This window comes from Crassostrea angulata, chromosome 10 (genome assembly GCF_025612915.1).
Source record: "Crassostrea angulata isolate pt1a10 chromosome 10, ASM2561291v2, whole genome shotgun sequence".
In the NCBI taxonomy this organism is placed as follows: Eukaryota; Metazoa; Mollusca; class Bivalvia; order Ostreida; family Ostreidae; genus Magallana; species Magallana angulata.
In genome coordinates this window covers 52804975-52826103 of record NC_069120.1, presented here as the reverse complement: position 1 = coordinate 52826103, position 21129 = coordinate 52804975, and the positions used below count along the sequence as shown (strand labels likewise).

Sequence of the window (21129 nt, the reverse complement as noted above, 5' to 3'; positions counted from 1 at the left end):
GAAGTTCACTACGAATTGAATTATCAGAGACGCTTTAAAGTAGATCCAGTGTTCTGTGACGTCACACTTTTTTGTAAAACTTTGAATTCTTTAAAAATTGTGCAAGATAGTTTTATTTATTTTATGTGAATATAATCACATGGATGTAATTAGAATTATTGGTAGGTTCAAAATATTTTCGCACTTAATTTTATACTAAATTTCCAAATTTTTATATATTTTATCTATGCAAAGGGGAAATAACTCTTTTTCTGACTTTTCCCTCAGTCGTATGTCTAAATGCTATAGTTTTTCTTATTCCAACGATTGATTTTAAAATATTTTTGTAATTTTAGTTTTCTGATAAAGTTGACATTAAAATTAAAGAAGAAAAACAAATTTCTGCCTACAAGATTTTACTTTTAACCAAAAAAAATACATTTTTCTAATGCTAAAATATGCTTTAGTTTATGTTTATCTGGCATCTCAAAAAGTGTGATGACATGTATATTTTTTCTAACAATTGATGACATTTGAGTCTATTAAGTCGAAATCAGTTCAGTGTTTCAACTTTCCTCAGAGAATTTTACGAGTATGGAGCTACCTTAAAAGGTTCATTTTTTAAATATCCGAATAACACCATAGCAAATTGGGCAGGGCAGTTATTATTAACAGGTCAAGGGAGTATTCATTATTTATGCAAAGATGTTTTGCCATTGTTATCTGATATCAGAACACTTACTTATGAATATTAAGAGAAAACATAATTATGATCGATTTTTTATATACTGGTATTAGAAATATAATTTGTTACCACAAAAATAATGATTCTTGGAATGAGAAAATCTAATGAATATTTGATATAAAAGATGATTTGAATCATTGATATTAAAAATTCGAATTTTTCTTTAAATTACCCACAGAAATAAATGGTAATCCTTTTAATCAAGAATTTGAATTTCTGATATCAGTCACCATTGCAACTGATATCACTGACCATAGATAGATAAGATTGCCAAACACAGTTACACATAATTTATGAACACATTTATAAATAATACACGAAGTCACGATCAGTCACACATTACATCAACCTTTAGATCCGAGATATTCTTGTAACAAATCAACAACTTCACTTAAATTAAAACTGTTTTTCTGCTCATACCGGTATGTCCGAACTAGCGGATTTGTCACTAAATCGTCACCGCCCACTGTCATTCATAACAAGGCCGCCATCCGTGCTTGATTTGCTCGACTTTCATTCGGTGCAGGACGGTGAGGTTGAAAGGGTCTTTGCTGAGGTCGTCAGGGGTCAGTTTGTCAATGAAGCAGCCGTCCAGACCCTCCTTTTCGCAAAGGTCGGCCAACTCAGTGAGCCGACACTCCCGGAAGCAGCGAACTGTGTCAGCTACAGACAGGGCGGCGAAGGTGGAGGTTTCCGCGGGGGGCGGGAGGCGGGAGATAGGGCACACTGCGCCGGTAGGTTTACTATCTCCGTAACGATTGAAAAATTCCTTGTGAACCAAGACCAGGCTCTGTCGAAATTTCTGAGAAGAAAGATGACATGTACTATATATAGTAACTGATTTGATTTTGTTACGTGGCGATATGAACCGTAAGGTAGTGGTATAATAAACTAAGAACCCTTACCTTAGGTATGCTTGTGTAATACTGGTCAAGGTTTTGGGATGAAATTGGTACCTGCATTACGCTCACCACACCTATGTTAAATAACAAAACATAGTAAAATAGTGTATGATAATTGTATTTTATTAGGATTTAAAAAACAAAGCAGCTTGCTGATAAGTTCCTAGCGAGTAAATTTGTACCTTCGTTCATGGGAACGCCCTGTACCGAGGCAGTTTCTATCGTAATCGCTGGAACCGGGGCCTGCTGCTGCTCCTGAAGAGGCGAGACTCTTCTACTGACAACATTCTGTGCTAGACCAGCAATTAATCCAGCATGGTTCTGTGAAGAGCTGTTGCTACGGTTTCTTAATGGAACATCCGGCGCTGTGCTAGGAGTGGGCTGTGTCGTCTGCTGCGTGCCTCTAATTGGAGTTGGGGGTTTCCTTTTCAACAGTTTACTCGTGCTTGCCATTGAAATGTATTCAGCTTCGTCGGCATTTTCAGAACTATCCGAATCTTCTAACGACTGGTAGTCATCGACAGCTGTAATTAAGGCGAAAACATAAAGTATATTATCCATGAGTTAAATCATGAAATAGACATACCATAGGTTGTAATGTGTTATAGAGCTAGATTGGTTGTTATTAATGTCTTACAACTACGATTGGACAATGGTTTAGTAGGAGTGTTCGATTTGGAATTCCTATTACTGCCGCCGCCACTACTATTGCTGTTGTTGTTGAAGAGCTGCCGTCCCAACTCAGGTGGTAGTTTATTTAACGTTAGACCGGTCTCTGCAAATGAACACCGTTGATTGTAGAATAAACTGCTGCTAGATGAACAACCTTATCATAGGGTTTATTAAATAAACCAAGTGATCTACTACACATAGCATTTTAATACAGAATCTAGGTCAGTGAGTCACTTTCTGGCAAACATCTAGATGTCATGATGTCTGTGTGAACAAAAAACAAGTTCTAAGTGAACATTTGGGTTAATGACGAGAATCCAATGTTTAGAATTTTAGGTGAACATCAATTAATGTCATGTTCTTCTAGGTTACGTTAAGATCTATGGGCTTGCCCAGTTAGTTAACACTGCTAGGTGAACATCCAGTACCCAAAGTGTTATAGTCTGTCCCAAGTTATTGCTTCTATCACTTTTTGATGATTTTTAATAAAAATACACATACCTGTGAAAGAAGTACAGTTGAAATCGATGAAATGGAAAATATCCAAGATAACTTCATTGACAAATTATCCCTTTTCACTCATAAAAGTTTACAGGAACGAAAACAAATTTCTTACAGAGATTTATAATGGGAAATGTTTACACCTTTTCTCCATTCGGAAGTACTCGGGACATCTCGCGCAAATTTTCAACGTTATCATCCGGGCTCATTAATGGCTGATGCAATGCAAAATCTCCGTAGACTTTTTATTTTGGGATGTGTATTGAAACCTGAAGCGGTAGAGGGAGGCCTTTCAAAACAGATAATCTGGACATTTTCATATAAGTGGATGAACGTAGTTTAAGCATAAAAGTATTTATTATTATCGAAATATCAAGCGAAAAGAGGTGGAAGCAAAAACCCGGAACAGAGTATAGTTTGAATGCTATACTCTGTCCCAAGATTTTGCTTCCACCACTTTTCGCTTGATATTTCGATAATCATAAATATATCTGTGCTTAAACTATGTTCATCCACTAATATGAAAATGTCCAGATTATCTGTATTGGAACGCCCCCTCTACCGCTTCAGGTTTTGAAATAGAACCCAAAATAAAAAGTCTACGGGGAATATGCATTGGATCAGCCATGATGCATCAGCATCAGCCCGGATGATAACGTTGAAAAATTATGCGAGGTATTCCGAGTGAGTTCCGAATGGTGAAAAGATGTAAATATTTCCCATTATAAATTTCCATAAGAAATTTGATTTCGTTCTTGTGAATTTTTATGTGTGAAAAATGATACTGTTTCTTGGATATTTTTCTTTTATCGATTTTAACTATACGTTTTGTATGGTATGTGTATTTTTATTAAAAATCATCAAAAAGCAATAACTTGGGACAGACTATAGTAGTTCCTATAGAAACTGATGTCTCTATCTGAACATATAACCAAATCTAGGTAAACATCTCACCTTGATAGGTCGAATATGATTAAGATGGTGGTGACCATTTATATGACTTCATGTAATATATTAATCTCCTTACGAAAAAGATCTCAGTATAAAATACATTGATATCATAGGAAATTATTGAAATTTTATAGCTTGTGTATTTGGATTTTTTTCAATGCTAAATGACAGTTTATGGCTAAAAAATATTTCTAAATTTTTAAGGTTCATATGATTGGCGATCAGTCTGATTTTACAGTATCTATTTCAAAGTGAACAAATGTCAGGCTTTATAATTAAAAAAATGAATTCAAATATTATAGGAAGCCATATAAGTATATTCTATTTTTTTTCTTTTTTCATTGTTTACTTTGATAATGTTTTAATAATGCATTTCTGATGATAAACCAAAATTTGACCGTCAGTCGTAGAGTTATTAGCAAGATACAGAGCTCACAGGGCTCGTGCCATTATTTGTTTACATTAGATCAATACACCGACAAAAATTATTTTTCAAGCACCTTCTTCTATTTTCAAATTTGTTTTGAAAAAAAAACTTGTTTCTAGCGTTTGTCACATTCATTTTAGGTCTTAACTTGGAATTTTCTTTTCAACATTAAAAATGCAAACAAAAACATGACCTGAGCTTTGTTTACAAAAAAAGAATTGTGAGCTCTGTGACTATTAAACATTGTTAAAATTGCCTAACTAAAGCATTTTAAACATTAACAAGTGGCCCATGAGCCACCTGAGTGCTCACCTGAGTGAGCAACAAAAGACATGATAAAATCAGCATAGTGGAATCATAATACTAGTACAAAATATCTGGACAAAGTAGTAAAAACACGTAGATCGTGAATAATCAAAATGTTTTCTTTTGTAAAATTGGATCCTAAATGTGGCCCCACCCTACTCCTCGATATTTTGATTTTTAACGAATTTGAATCTACATTATCTGAGGTTGCTTTCACTAAAATTAGAACTCTTCTAACCATATGTTTTTAGAAGAAGATTTTTAAAGGAGTTCCTCTATGTATTTCTTTGTAAGAATCCCCCTCCCATTGTGGCCCCATCCTACCCCTGTGGATTATGATTTGAACAAACTTGAATCTACCCTACCTAAGGATGCTTCCACACAAGTTTCAGTATTTCTTGCTGATGAGTTTCTGAGAAGATTTTACAGAAATATTTACTCAGTATATTCCTATGGAAAATTCGAACCCCATTGTGGCCCCATTCCTCTCCTGGGGATCCTGGTTTGAACAAAACTTGAATCTACCCTACCTGGGGATGCTTCCACAAAAGTTTTAGCTTTTCTGGTGCTTCGTTTCTTAGAAGAAGATTTTAAAGGATTTACTCTTTATAAGTAAATTTGACCTCATTGTGGCCCCATCTTACCTCCGGGGGTCATTATTTTCACAACTTAAATTTACCCTACCCGAAGATGCTTCCACACTAGTTTCAGTTTTCCTGACCAAATGGTTCTTGAGAAGAAGATTTTTGAAATATTCTTTAAATTTTCAATAATTCCTAATTGCTAGTATCTTTCCTTGGAAAAGGGCGTGGTCCTAATTTTTATAACTTTAAATTCCCTTTTGCCTAAGAGTGCTTTGTGCCAAGTTTGGTTGAAATTGGCCCAGTGGTTCCAGAGAAGATGTTAAAAATGTGAAAAGTTCAAGGTCAGACGGACTGACGAACGACAGACAAACTAAGATCAGAAAAGTTCGCTTGAACTTTCGGCTTAGGTGAGTTAAAACCGGAAAAATAAATTTTAACTAAAATCGGGACCATGATCCTTTAATTTTCGTAGTTCTTAACATTGTAACGATAAATGATTCTATTCTTTTTTGAGCGGCTAGGGCGTTAATAGGCTTAACACTTTGTCACGTTACCAAAACTATAAGTGAAAACACTACCCTATGATGAATCAAAGAATTGAGATTACTGAAAGCTGGTCCGGATTGATTTATTTATATCACTTTTGTTAACAAGATTGCTATTGAAGCAAGCAATTACTCGGTTATAATTAAGAGTTGGGCAATAAAACGACATATTTAATGACAACTATTCATTGGATTAGTATGCATGTAGTTTGAAAGAAAATAATTTCGAAAAAAAAAACAACAATGCTATGTACATGTATTGTGGTAAATTGCGCCCACAATAATACTGTCTTCTGGTTCTCTATGCATTAGAATTAGGTTTGTAATGAAAATATTGACGATTTTGTGATAATATTACGTGTGCATGTGCCTACACAATAACACAGACTATATTTCAGGGTAAAAATCCTAATACATTTAATTATTTCTTAAGAGGGCTCTATAGTTGTGGCCATTTTTAGATCTCCTTTAGGCATCTGTGGCCTTTTTATTGATCTCCTTACGAAGAGGAGTTCTATATTAAGATAAGAGAAATACCCAACTTTTAAAGCTAATATGTATTGAATTCCTCTTTACCAAATAAAAGTTTACAGCCTAAAACATCGTTTTGAAAATATTGAATCTGATGGTTAAGTTGTTGACCACCCAGCCTCCTTAACGAAACAAATGTGAGAGTTGTATACAGTGACTACTGCCCCCCCCCCCCCCCTATATTTATATTTTCATAAAGTGCAATTGGATGTGAATTGTAGAAGTTCAGATGGAGATGATCACAGAAAAATTTTACTCAAAACTTACTATATTTTTATCATTTCAAAACCCACGAAAAAAAAAATAGCGGAATGACGATATCCCGCTAACTTTTATGGTATGACTTAAAAGATGATTTGATAAATTTTGAATGGAGTCCTATATTCGGAACTCTGTGTGTTCCAACTTGAAACGAAAAAGCATTGATAGCGGAAGGATTTGATCTTCTATCTTTTATGGTATCCGACTTAAAAGATGATTTGATTGAAATGTAGACCTATACTTGGCACAATGTGAGTTCAAACTTGTAACATTTGTTATTATCAACCATAGATGCGCATCCTAGCAATTGGTAGACATTGGACAAAAATAATTTTTTCTAACTTTTTCCAATTATTTTATATATAGAAGACATTGGTATTTCAGAAAAGGCTTGTCTTACACTTGAAGTTGAAACTCTACAGTATTCCAAATTAAAATCTTAAAGCAAATATTCCCAACAACTTGACAACAAGCTTTCTAACAGCTTTCCAGCACTCAAGTTCAGTACTTTGATTAAATACACCCAGTATGACTATCTATTTGGTTTATATATATTTTCATTCCATCTTCCTCCTTATTTCTAAGTCAGACCGGTTTCTTTTAATTCACTCTAGAGGATACCTTTTACTGTAAATAATACAACGATATTTGAATTAACATAATAATGCTTGCAATTGTTTGGAGGTAACTAGAAACAGCGTGGCAATAAGACACCTGTGTACGGCTATAAGAGGGTATAAGCTGGGTGACGAATGACCCCGCCTATACAAGGATGGTGAGGATGTGTAAAATTACAACGAGTTAAAATAAACTTGTTTCCAACTTTAGCATAATGTTTATACATGTATCTTAAAATAACGTGATGTGAAAAAACGCCCAATTAAATCAAACAAATAATTAACTGTCACTAATTGGATCATGCTATATTTTGATTTGTTATTTTACAAAACCCCGAACTAATCTTGATAATGAAATTTTAATAAACGTTCAAATCTCATTTTAAAGCTTCACATTCAGGACACTTTATATAAACCATTACCTAGTTTCTTTACGATTTCTGGTGTGTTTCTCCCCAGTGTAGTGTGTAATGTTATATCGGTGGCTTCCTCACTTGGGGATCTGCTTCGGGCCGGGAGGGGAGGGACAGCGCAGAGCTTGTTCTCCTGGGACAACAAACCTATGCCCCCGCGGTGGATTTCCTTCATGGTCTCTGGATTGGACATTTTTCGCGGAGGAAGAACGGGTAATTTGGCACCAAAAGAACTCAATAGTCCAGTCCTATTGCCAACACTGGCTGGCTGAGGATTCACTGAGGCAACGTTAGAGTGATCCACGGGCACCTGTTGGTTCATTAAACGGGTCTTTATTAGGGGAACACTCTTCCCAAAGGAACTAGGGATACTGCTGGATCTCTGGGGTACGGGCGGGGGGCGTTTCTTCTCCGCGCGGGTGGTCACCCTGGGACTGCTTTGGGACACGGCGGGTGGGGTCTCGTTCTTCAGACAGATCTGTACCTCCACGTCGTTTGCCTGGGTCATCGCCACAGTCAGCTGATTGTCCGACACCCGGGACCCGTCCGGTTTAAGTTCGTGCCCAACTATTGCCACCTCGGACTCCACTCGCTCCAAGGAGAAGTAATTCACTTGACTGATGTCCAAAACTGAGCTTAGCTCCGGCGGTTTCTCCATGAATCTCACTTTAATGGGTAACGAGAAATTTCTGATCACGTCCTTGAAACACATGATATCGTTCTTGGGAATCCGGGAAAATTTTCCCCTTTGAAAAGGACGCAGGCAAACCCGTTTGTTACCACAAGTACAGTGCAGCCCCTGTCCACTCGCCACCTTGTCCAGTTTCAGGCATGCGCCCCAAGAGAGGTCAATTTCCTCCCCTTCCCCACCCCCCTGGTCCAATGTCACAACCTTGATGGGAGAATCCACGTGCACGTGTCCGGGGAAGAGGTGGATGAGTTCTTGCACCGATTTATACACGGTCTCCGAGCCGGTGTAAACATAGACGGGAGCGTTGTGATTGAGGGGGATCTGTAGATCAGTGACGTCACCGTCCATCAGTGTGGCACGCGTCATCACCCGCCGTAGTTCGCTGACCTCCTCTAGTCGAATGACGTCGCCCGTGGACAGGCTCTCCTGTTCGTTTTGGCTGTACACGCCTTCAGTGACTCTCACTGTCCGGGGGAGACCCATCTTATACACCACATCGCGAATGGTGTATGTCTCCAAAGACCACGCCGTCTTGCCTTTCGTCCCCATTCTCATCTACGGCTCATGACTGATTGCAGAATTTGGTCATTTGACTAATTTCAGGAAGAAACAATACAAGTATTTTGACAGCCTTGAATACATAGGGAAGTTGGACGTGTATTTATAAATACTTCCCGTTTGTTTACGCAGACAAGGAAAACATTTTATTTAATTTTACTTTTCAAAAATGATCAATGTGAATCGAATCATTGGCGATAAACTTTACTTTGTGGTGTTGGGGTCTACATGGTACGGGAATTTGCTTTAGTAAAGCGGACTTTTACTCCCATCTGCTGACGATGTGAAATCGTTTCTTTCTTTTCTATATTTTCAAAGCGACTAGAACAAGGATAATTATGGAAAGTCATAAGTGGATTATCTATACATAGTCTCTTAATTCAGTAAGTGGGGAAGACTGACAGTGGATTTTGACGATAATAAAATCGGACTACCAAGGTCTTAGAAGTGATATACAACAAATACTTGAGGAATTATATTTGATTTTCACTAAACACTATGATTATGATTTTTTACAACATTTTCAAAAGATCAATAATGGGCTATTATTTACATTTTTAGATAAAAATTTGCATAAATCAATTTAAAGCCATTGGGAAATATGTACTAAAAATAACTGAATAAACCATTACCAATCTTATCGTCAAATTCGAAGATGTTTCCGATGATTATTTCGAGTGTTAATGAGCCTCCGTACTAATACGGTATTAAGGTTAAAATTATGTGCAGAGTTTTTTTTTTTAAATTCTTCTTAGAATAAGGGATAAATATTACGCCAATACCTCGATAAAACATCTCAAGCAATTAAATTGTTATCTAAAGTAAGGATCAAGTTCACAAGTATAAGATGTTATATGTTTCAAACGAATATAACTAGAAATTTGTCATATTTACCAACTGACGGTCAAAGAAAACTGATAAACGTCTCACCATATCACACAGATACTAGTATTTTACCCGGCCTTGATATTTTCCTTCGGTAAATACACAAGGAAAAACAACATCAAATTATACACAGGGAAGACGCCAGTTTTATAGCTCGTTTATCATTTTTTAATATTTTAAAAAAACTCACTACCCGGTATCAATGACGATTGGGATTCCCGACAACCGAGCGACCCGTGGACAATGAACAACCATAGTTCACATTTTTATTTCCAGAAATAAAATTATTAAGTAAAACTTTAAAACACGTCTTCGCAATAAGCATGCAGCTGCATTCTGTACGTTGATTTGATTTGAACATATTTTATTGCTTTATATATAACAATGGGATTGGGCACAACTTATAAAAACTTAATTCGCACTCTCCCTACATGTTGAACAACAAACGCAATACAATTGCAAATACGTCTCAGTTTGTACTTATATATTTGATAGTAAAAGTTAATGTTATCTAATACTAGTCTAACATGTATTCAAGGATGCACTGTACGCCAGAAACACAAACGCATTATTATTTAGGGGGATAGGAGGTGTAATACATGTCATTGTTTTATTTTTGAAAGGTTTGTTGTTTGTTTTTTAAATTCAAAGTGCTTTTAAGCTTTTATGAATTTTAGAGGACAGGTGACACAAAATCATTTTCTTCGAAAAACATTCTTTTTGATTAAAATAAATCAGTTTATAACAATTTTCCCATTTGACAAGCATCAGTTAAGAACACAAAGCTCAATTAAGTGTGCTGAAAATCCCAGCTTTAGCTGATCTCCGAGATTTGCCGATCTTTAATAACAATGAGGTAAGAAACCCCTGTGTGTTATTCGTCAAACAATCGGCTATATACATGTAGTAAACAGAGCAATGGACGATAATTTATCTACAGATGATACTGTATTTGTGTTGAAAATGATGATTATTAAATAAAGCACCATCAGTTTAAAGTGAATTTTTTAACAGCATATATTAATAAATAGCCTAGTATGTGAGCCCTCTCCTGTAATGAGTAGACATGTACAAGATTACATGTTGAATCATCGGTTGATAGAATTTTTGGGAAATTTTGTGTAAAAAAGATACCGGTAATAGAAGATTATCAAATTAAAAAGCAATTATATTAAAGTGAATCGGAAAATTCTGAGATTGATAATGGCAAAAAAGCATCTTGTCAGCCAGACAGGCAACAACTTTATCTCATTCTCAACATATTTAGTAAATTTGAAATTATGATCGAAAATGCATATTGATCAAATCTTGCAGATCCGAAACATTGATTTAAATATGGTTGATCCTGGTTACGAAAAAAGCAAGTCTTTATATACATTATCCCTTACTATGTTTTAACAAAACAAAGTCCTTTAAAAGCAACAACGATTCCATATTTCTGATGACTTTTATATATCTTTTGAAAATCCAACATGACACATTTTTCTCAAACATGAAGCACATCAAAAGTTAATTTAACAGTTCACCATTTTTACTCCAATCCATAACTCCTTAGGAAAAAGAAATTGTGTTTCTAAGCCTAGAATAATTTATGTTTGTGTACAGGGTTCTCAGACTTTTAATACCAATTAGCAAAATCTATTGTCTTCAGATTTAATAAAAGAGCAAGTTAGAAATCTCTGTGGCTGAAGGGTAGTGCGAGTCGGCTATTACGTCGCAAAGAAGGTTTCCGATCTCGGAGGCTTCAGATATGCATACTGAGGTCACGCGTCTTATCAGTTCAGTAATTCAGCATCAGCTGTGAAACAGATGGGAGTAGCAGGAAAAAATTTGCAGAAATTTGATCACAAAATCAAAATTGTTGGTCCATTTTTTTGTTGTGATTGTGTCACCTGTCCTTTGACGCTATAAATATTTCATTTCATTAAATTGTGGATACCAATTTGGACTTAAAAAACGAATGTCACAGACCATTTTCTAAATCAGTTGATCGTTACTATAAATCAATAACAACACCCTAGCGGATCTTGGAGTTTTGCGATCGTTAGTGAGATAAAGAACCCCCGTGTGCTGTACGTCAGACTGGGCTGACACAAAGCAATGGACGAGGAATTTTTAGCGCTCCGCATTAAAGAAAACCATATAATTTTGCCTCTTTTATTCAAACGAAATCTAATTCTATACTCTACAGATTGTGTAGGTATTTGGCTTTTATTAAATTCACACATTGGACCAGGCATGTTCTAGGGAAGGAAAGAGAGTAATTTTATCTGTTGTAAATAAAATCCGTGCCTATTTGCCCGATGTCTCTCCTGTTCACAAGTTCAGTTCTCGGTTAATAGTTTCCGCTCATCAGCTTTATATCCAATTGCACAACTGGGGAAGACTTTGGTTAAAAAGTATCCGATGTACTCAAAATGATGCTATATAGCCGATATCAAATTGCATTCCACTCTTTTTCATAATTTGTAATCTCTAAAATATCATATATGTGCTACGATCTTCACTTTTCACGGATTCTATACCTCCATTGGATTCCATACTTTTAAGGCAATTACAACACAGGCGCACTTCATCACATTGGACTTGAGAATCGGTTGTCTTAACGTCAATATATGACCTTCCTGTTTGTATTCTTCTTGTTCGGTTCTTTACTTTAGAGCTTCTGTCAGGAATGAAAACCTGCACTGCCTTATCTGCGGTACAACTGTTACTTTCAAAAGTTGAAGAATCTGATGATGTGCTATTGCGCAGTTCATGTGATGTCTCATCTCGCAGTTCATGTGAATTGTCCGCTGATATGCTTATTGAATTGTCTGCCGATGAGTTTTTTGAAATGTCTGCTGATGTGTTTTTTAAAATGTCCGCTGATGTGTTTTGTAAATTGTTAGACTCATTTCCAGCATCAATATTTTCTTCTTCTTTCATCAATTCTTCCAAAACCTATTTTCATAAGAAAAATAAAAAAGAGCATGCCATAAATTTACATTTTAATTTACAAAATATTTGAACTATGGACTTTTTATCTCTGATCAAGATATCTGCATCTTACCTCTAATCTTCGTCGTTTTCTATACGCCCCGTATGGCCTCGATGATTTGTTACTTCTAGTAGTACTTTCTTTGTTCGTTGCCCAGGGAACGTCGGGGATCGCATCGTCATTCAGCAGTGCACGAGCATTTGGATACCCAAGCTCGGTAATAGACATGGCTTTCTGATTTTCTGGAGCTGATTTTAATGTTTCTACACATGGTATCTCCATCTGATCTGCCTTTTGTAAACTGATTTTGGCATGACTTTCTCCGAAGTCGTTTTTCTGGGGGGTGGAAAATAACGTTCTTTTACTTTTCCTTGGAGTTGGTGAATGCACTATTGTTCGTTTATCTTGGGACTTTGGGGTTCTTACTTTGATCAGTTGTAACGTTTTAGAATGTTTCTCCCTTAAAATTCCTAACACTTCACTCTTTTCCCTCCTGAGAGAGTCCATTTTGTGAATCAAATCAGTGTCAATCTTGCACAGTTTATTAAGCTTCGTAAAGCAAAACCCACATACGTATTTCGAAATTCCATCGTTTGGAGAGGCTCTATAATCTAAAACTTGTGTCAACTGTTGAAAAACGCCAAAGGTTTCGCCAAAAATCACGCGTCTGTGTTTGACAGGCAGACAGTCATTACAAACACGACATACGTCTATGGGCGCAGCCATATTTGTTTACGAGATGATGATACAAGCGTTGCGATTGGATCAGCTATGCGTAGCTGCGTCCAATCTAAGAACAGATCGTATCTCCTACGAAAGTCGACTCGATCTGCCAAGGGTGAAAAGAGTAGCAGAGTGGATCGTCACCCTTGGCTAGCGAAGATGACATTCTACTATGATTTGTCACAACAAAATCCCTTCTGCGACAATAATGTATCCATGCTTTTTGACGAGTCTTATCTTTCGGAAAAATGACACATTTTTCTCTGTATTCGAACGGGTAGTACAGTTATGAACCACACAGGGTGTCCGGTCAAGTCGTACACAGACCAACTCGTATACAGGTCAACTCGTATACAAAATTTCCGCATAAAAAAACGAAAGTCAACTCGTATACAAAAAAAATCCCGTATACCTAACTGAAAGTCAACGCGTATACAAAAAATCCCGTTACAAAACCGAAAGTCAACTCGTATACAAAAAATCACCATAATTTGAATGTCAACTAATATACAAAAAGTTAGAAACAAAACGTAAAAGTAATTTAAAAGTAACTTAAAGACACTTGGTTTCTTTTAATAAAATTCCTTTATATATTGCTTCCGTAATTCAGCGTAAAAAGGACATATAAGAATAAAGTGGATGTTATCAACTATTACAAAGATTGCAAAATTCATACATGTATAATTGTGCATTATCATTAAACTCGGTAACGATGTGAAATTACAACAACAAAAAATTATCGATAATTAATTGTGTCAATCCAATCATTATTATTTGGTAATTATTTCTACACATCAAAACAATAATTGTGAAAACGACAAGTGCGGTGTTTCTTGCTTCTCCAAACGGATGACTTCTCAAAGGCTAATTAAGATACTCCTCACTAATATATTTTAGTCTTATTGATTTAGCTACAGCACCTACACATGTTCACAATTACATTTAATGTTCATAACTAATTTTTTGTATGCGAGTTGACTTTCGATTTAGCATACCTATTTTATATGCGGAAAATTTTGTATACGAGTTGACCTGTGTACGAGTTGGTCTGTGTACGACTTGACTGTAAATCCCACACAGTACACCATGTTGGTGTCATAACAGTATTTCACTGAAGGTTCACGTCAAAACATGGCTGAGCCAAAATAATTCCCGAATTTTCCTTTGAATTCGGGGCGGTTCCGCTCGAGACAGGAGCTGATTTTTTGTATGAGATGAAAAACAATGTGTAAGAGGTCTAACTATCCCAGTTTTGTAATAATGCGAGGTCATTTGAATTTTTGATGCGCGTTGTTGCTGGAGGGGGGTGAAAAGTCCCGGGCTTGATTTTCAAGCACATGTGTAACTTCGATGTAAACAAAGTCGCACGCCTTGCTGGATGCACGTGTGTATTTGGCTAGAAACTTGTAAATGAAGCGTTGTTTAAAAAGATGTCAAGAGGATTTTTTCCAGAAGTTCGTTTTGAATTTTTAATCTGTATGTAAAGTTGTGCAATTTTGGTAAGAATATATAGTAGAATTTAATACTGTAGTGCAACCTGCAGGAAAACGGGTTTGCTATGTTAAAAGTTGTTTTACCCGTGTTTTAGGTGTTAAATCAGTGTGTTTAGACGAAAAATGACAAACAATGGGGTTTTGTAGCCAGCAGCACGCTTATTTTGCTTTTAATGATGCATACAAAATTAGCCCAGATTTCCTCTGAAATGTTCTACTGCCTCAAAACAATGAGCCATTTATAGTAGATCGGACCGTCTAAACTGTCCGGAAATTTTTTAGCAGATCAAATACGATGTAGTATTCATCGTCGTAAACAACAAAATATTCTACGGGGTGTGAATATCAAATAAAATCGGTTGTTTAGGCCCTTGTGTTACAGTAAGAAATGCTCAATTTATGTCCAAAATTGAGAAATATTGATACGAAAGCGGAAAACAGCTGAGATGTATCACTCATGTTAGTTAGATTAGAACAATACCATGCTATTTTGGACAAAGGTTCTCACCATTTTCATAAATTGTATGAAATAATGACGTTTTCTCTACCCCACCCCCCAGAGGCAGGGTCATTGAATTTTTGGCCGACATAATTTCTGGGGTCCACATGATATTAATTAATTTGCGTCATTTTATACATTTTCATACATCACTTGTCAATTTAAAACCAAAAAATCACTGAATATCAAAACACCGTGTAAATGCATACAGTATAACTTTGATCATATTTTCATAAATCAGTGGCCACCGTGTACACCGTGGTGTTTAAAAATCGCTCATAACTTTCTGAAATGAGTAGATATCTTCATAATTTTTTTTTAGTCACACAACACAATGAGTATTAATCAATTTATTAATGTTGATTTTGCGATAACAAAAAATGAGTTATATTGCAGGTGTCATAACAGTATTTCACTGAAGGTTCACGTCAAAACATGGCTGAGCCAAAATAATTCCCGAATTTTCCTTTGAATTCGGGGCGGTTCCGCTCGAGACAGGAGCTGATTTTTTGTATGAGATGAAAAACAATGTGTAAGAGGTCTAACTATCCCAGTTTTGTAATAATGCGAGGTCATTTGAATTTTTGATGCGCGTTGTTGCTGGAGGGGGGTGAAAAGTCCCGGGCTTGATTTTCAAGCACATGTGTAACTTCGATGTAAACAAAGTCGCACGCCTTGCTGGATGCACGTGTGTATTTGGCTAGAAACTTGTAAATGAAGCGTTGTTTAAAAAGATGTCAAGAGGATTTTTTCCAGAAGTTCGTTTTGAATTTTTAATCTGTATGTAAAGTTGTGCAATTTTGGTAAGAATATATAGTAGAATTTAATACTGTAGTGCAACCTGCAGGAAAACGGGTTTGCTATGTTAAAAGTTGTTTTACCCGTGTTTTAGGTGTTAAATCAGTGTGTTTAGACGAAAAATGACAAACAATGGGGTTTTGTAGCCAGCAGCACGCTTATTTTGCTTTTAATGATGCATACAAAATTAGCCCAGATTTCCTCTGAAATGTTCTACTGCCTCAAAACAATGAGCCATTTATAGTAGATCGGACCGTCTAAACTGTCCGGAAATTTTTTAGCAGATCAAATACGATGTAGTATTCATCGTCGTAAACAACAAAATATTCTACGGGGTGTGAATATCAAATAAAATCGGTTGTTTAGGCCCTTGTGTTACAGTAAGAAATGCTCAATTTATGTCCAAAATTGAGAAATATTGATACGAAAGCGGAAAACAGCTGAGATGTATCACTCATGTTAGTTAGATTAGAACAATACCATGCTATTTTGGACAAAGGTTCTCACCATTTTCATAAATTGTATGAAATAATGACGTTTTCTCTACCCCACCCCCCAGAGGCAGGGTCATTGAATTTTTGGCCGACATAATTTCTGGGGTCCACATGATATTAATTAATTTGCGTCATTTTATACATTTTCATACATCACTTGTCAATTTAAAACCAAAAAATCACTGAATATCAAAACACCGTGTAAATGCATACAGTATAACTTTGATCATATTTTCATAAATCAGTGGCCACCGTGTACACCGTGGTGTTTAAAAATCGCTCATAACTTTCTGAAATGAGTAGATATCTTCATAATTTTTTTTTAGTCACACAACACAATGAGTATTAATCAATTTATTAATGTTGATTTTGCGATAACAAAAAATGAGTTATATTGCAGGTGTCATAACAGTATTTCACTGAAGGTTCACGTCAAAACATGGCTGAGCCAAAATAATTCCCGAATTTTCCTTTGAATTCGGGGCGGTTCCGCTCGAGACAGGAGCTGATTTTTTGTATGAGATGAAAAACAATGTGTAAGAGGTCTAACTATCCCAGTTTTGTAATAATGCGAGGTCATTTGAATTTTTGATGCGCGTTGTTGCTGGAGGGGGGTGAAAAGTCCCGGGCTTGATTTTCAAGCACATGTGTAACTTCGATGTAAACAAAGTCGCACGCCTTGCTGGATGCACGTGTGTATTTGGCTAGAAACTTGTAAATGAAGCGTTGTTTAAAAAGATGTCAAGAGGATTTTTTCCAGAAGTTCGTTTTGAATTTTTAATCTGTATGTAAAGTTGTGCAATTTTGGTAAGAATATATAGTAGAATTTAATACTGTAGTGCAACCTGTTGGGAGAGTCTATAAGCCCGTGACCTCAATAGCAGCAAGCCCGTGAACTCGATTGTAAACACACGTTTTGAATACGTAAGCCGTTTTTGTGTATTTCTTCTATGAATGCTTTAAACTAACATTCTTTCCGTAAAAATAATGTGTTTATGTAGCTTCTTGTTTATATTACAAATGAAAGTATAAAATTAAGTTTGCCCCTGACTTTTAAACTGTAAAAAGTACTTGTATCAAGTGACTATAAAATACGAAATATGAGGCCCGTGAACTCATCGACACTCTATATAGTACAAGATATGAGGCCCGTGACTTCATCGACACTCTATATAAGATATGACTATAAGGCCCGTGAACTCAGTTACACTCTATATTAAACTAGATACTAGGCCCATAAACTCATTGACACCCTATATAGTATAAAATATGAGGCCCGTGAACTCATCGACACTATATAGTACAAGATATGAGGCCCGTGAACTCATCGACACGCTATATTATACTAGATATGAGGCTCGTGAACTCATCGACACTCTATATTATACAAGATATGAAGCCCGTTAACTCATCGACACTCTATATTATACTACATATTAGGCCCGTGAACTCATCAACACTCTAGATTATACTAGATATGAGGCCCATGAACTCATCGACACTCTATATTGTACTAGATATGAGGCCCGTGTACTCAGTAACACTCTATATAATACAAGATATAAGGCCTGTGAACTTATTGAAACTTTATATTATACTAGATATGAGGCTCGTAAACTCATCGACACTCTATATTATACTAGATATGAGGCTCGTAAACTCATCGACACTCTATATTATGCCAGATATGAGGCTCGTGAACTCATGGACACTCTATAAAGTACAAGATATGAGGCTCGTGAACTCATCGACACCCTATATTATACAAGATATGAGGCCCGTGAACTCATCGACACTCTATAAAGTACAAGATATGAGGCCCGTGAACTCATCGACACACTATATTATACCAGATATGAGGCCTGTGAACTCAGTAACACTCTATATTATACTACATATGAGGCCCGTGACTCATCAACACTCTGTATTCTACAAGATATGAGGCCTGTGAACTCATCGACACTCTATATTATACAAGATATGAAGCCTGTGAACTCATCGACACTCTATTAAGTACAAGATATGAGGCCCGTGAACTCATTGACAATCTATATTAAACAAGATATGAAGCCCGTGAACTCATCGACACTCTATAAAGTACAAGATATGAGGCCCTTGAACTCATCGACACTCTATATTATACTAGATATGAGGCCCGTGAACTCATCGACACTCTAGATTTTACTAGATATGAGGCCCGTGAACTCATCGACACTCTATATAGTACAAGATATGAGGCCCGTGAACTCATCGACACCCTATATTGTACCAGATATGAGGCCCGTGAACTCATCCCAACCCCATATATTACAAGATATGAGGCCCGTGAACTCATTGACAATCTATATTATACAAGATATGAAGCCCGTGAACTCATCGACACTCTATAAAGTACAAGATATGAGGCCCTTGAACTCATCGACACTCTTATTATACTAGATATGAGGCCCGTGAACTCATCCACACCCTTTATAGTACAAGATATAAGGCCCGTGAACTCATCCCCACCCTATATAGTACAAGATATGAGGCCCGTGAACTCATCGACACCCTATATTATGCCAGATATGAGGCCCGTGAACTCATCGACACTCTATATTATACTAGATATGAGGCCCGTGAACTCATCCACACACTATATAGTACAAGATATAAGGCCCGTGAACTCATCCCCACCCTATATAGTACAAGATATGAGGCCCGTGAACTCATCGACACCCTATATTATGCCAGATATGAGGCCCTTGAACTCATCGACACCCTATTTTGTACCAGATATGAGGCCCGTGAACTCATCCCCACCCTATATAGTACAAGATATGTGGCCCGTGACCTCCTCGACACCCTATATTATACAAGATATGGGGCCCGTGAACTCATCGACACTCTATATTATACTAGATATGAAGCCCATGAACTCATCGACACTCTATATAGTACAAGAAATGAGGCCCGTGAACTCATCCCCACCCTATATAGTACAAGATATGAGGCCCGTGAACTCAGCGACACCCTATATTATACAAGATATGAGGCCCGTGAACTCATCCACACCCTATAAAGTACAAGATATAAGCCCGTGAACTCATCCCCACCCTATATAGTACAAGATATGAGGCCCGTGAACTCATCGACACCCTATATTATATGCCAGATATGAGGCCCGTGAACTCATCAACACTCAATATAGTACATGTACTTGATATGAAGTCCATGAACTCATCGACACTATATAAGGTACATGATATGAGGCCCGTGAACTCGGTAACACCCTATTTAATACTTAATATGAGGCCCATGAACTCATCGACACTCTATAAATAACAAGATATGAGGCCCGTGAACTCATCAACACTCTATATGGTACAAGATATGAGGCCCGTGAACTCATCGACACTCTATATTTTACAAGATATAAGGCCCATGCACTCATCGACACTCTATATAATATAAGGCCCGTGAACTCATCGACACCTATATATGGTACAAGATATGAGGCCTGTGAACTCACCCACACTCTATTTAGTACGAGATATAAGGCTCATGAATTTAGTAGCACTCTTATTTTTAAAACAAGATTTAAACAATAATGAAGCAAGTTTTATTATTTATGTTTATTTAAGTTACATTGATGAACTGAACTAAATACAATATCGTAGATTGGAAAGGGGCCTTCACCTTAAACTAGTGTACTGAAATCCATTTTATAAGATATGCATTTTAGAAAAGTTTACATTATCATACAGGGCATAAGTCTTACGAAACAATACATATATACATATACTATACAAACTTTTTTCAACAAGTTTATTGTACTGCTGAAGAAGCAAAAGGCCAAGGGGCCACATCGCTCACCTGAGCAACAAAAGCCATAACTGATCAAATCAACACTACAGTGCCAAATTCAAATAGATTCAAATAGCATATAAAGTAAAAATAATAATAATGGTAAATATCAAATTTTTTTGTAATGGTATTTGTTAGAAGATTTTTCTCTTTTTCTCAGATTTTGCAGATACTTAAACAACAAAATTTTGTGGAAAGGTAGAATTATGTACATATATGTAGATATATATGTTTAACATGGTTTGTTTGAACCGATAAACTTTCAGTCATCAGAGGAAGTGCTCCAAAAATTGATTTCTTTTTCACTTTAGCTGTGTTACATGGAAGTAAGCTCTGGAAATTTCTTTCACAGTAAATATTATGCTTCCACACATATTTGAGCTTTTCTGGCCAAATGGTGTCTGAGAAGAATTTTGAAAAATACCAACAAATTTTAAGAGGGCATGGACCCTTCATTTGAAAAAAAACATCTAGTCCTCTTTACCCAGTGATGATTTGGGCCAAGTTTGGTTAGACTTGCCCAGTTGTTCTGGGTAAGAAGATGAAAATGTGGAAAGTTAATGACAACAACAAGAACAATGACAGAAAACGGACAAATCATGATTAGAAAAGCTTGAGACTTTGGCTCAGGTTAGAGAAAAATTGCTCCAGAGACCTATATGATATAATACATATACATCGAAGATTAACAATTATTAATAATTATTAAATTGTCATTATATACAACT

General features: G+C 36.3%; 2 protein-coding genes across 3 annotated transcripts; both read right to left on the bottom strand.

Annotated features, from left to right (window-relative positions):
- Positions 1-999: 999 nt before the first annotated feature.
- On the bottom strand, positions 1000-9680 carry LOC128166171 (uncharacterized). 2 transcript variants are annotated; one of them, XM_052831168.1, is made up of 6 exons: positions 9578-9679; positions 7444-8718; positions 2264-2401; positions 1809-2150; positions 1630-1700; positions 1000-1526 (listed from the first exon to the last, which is right to left on the bottom strand). In XM_052831168.1, the coding sequence occupies exons 2-6, from the start codon at positions 8678-8680 to the stop codon at positions 1194-1196; spliced, it is 2121 nt and encodes a 706-aa protein (XP_052687128.1). In that variant the 5' UTR covers positions 8681-8718; positions 9578-9679; the 3' UTR covers positions 1000-1193. The 2 variants fall into 2 exon arrangements, with proteins under 2 accessions (XP_052687128.1, XP_052687129.1); XM_052831169.1 differs by lacking the exon at positions 2264-2401 and having other exon boundaries at positions 9578-9680.
- A 2031-nt stretch (positions 9681-11711) lies between these two features.
- On the bottom strand, positions 11712-13566 carry LOC128166184 (uncharacterized). Its single transcript, XM_052831184.1, has 2 exons — positions 12621-13566; positions 11712-12511 (listed from the first exon to the last, which is right to left on the bottom strand). The coding sequence occupies exons 1-2, from the start codon at positions 13272-13274 to the stop codon at positions 12044-12046; spliced, it is 1122 nt and encodes a 373-aa protein (XP_052687144.1). The 5' UTR covers positions 13275-13566; the 3' UTR covers positions 11712-12043.
- Between the last annotated feature and the right edge of the window lie 7563 nt (positions 13567-21129).

Excerpts from the sequence above, each read along its gene's own strand:
- LOC128166171 (XM_052831168.1), bottom strand. The coding sequence starts at position 8,680 with ATGAGAATGGGGACGAAAGGCAAGACGGCGTGGTCTTTGGAGACATAC. Across the intron at positions 2,151-2,263 it reads ACCATTGTCCAATCGTAGTT|CTGTCGATGACTACCAGTCG; the intron begins GTAAGACATTAA and ends CCTTAATTACAG. Across the intron at positions 1,527-1,629 it reads ATTACACAAGCATACCTAAG|AAATTTCGACAGAGCCTGGT; the intron begins GTAAGGGTTCTT and ends CTTTCTTCTCAG.
- LOC128166184 (XM_052831184.1), bottom strand. The coding sequence starts at position 13,274 with ATGGCTGCGCCCATAGACGTATGTCGTGTTTGTAATGACTGTCTGCCT. Across the intron at positions 12,512-12,620 it reads GAAAACGACGAAGATTAGAG|GTTTTGGAAGAATTGATGAA; the intron begins GTAAGATGCAGA and ends TTATGAAAATAG.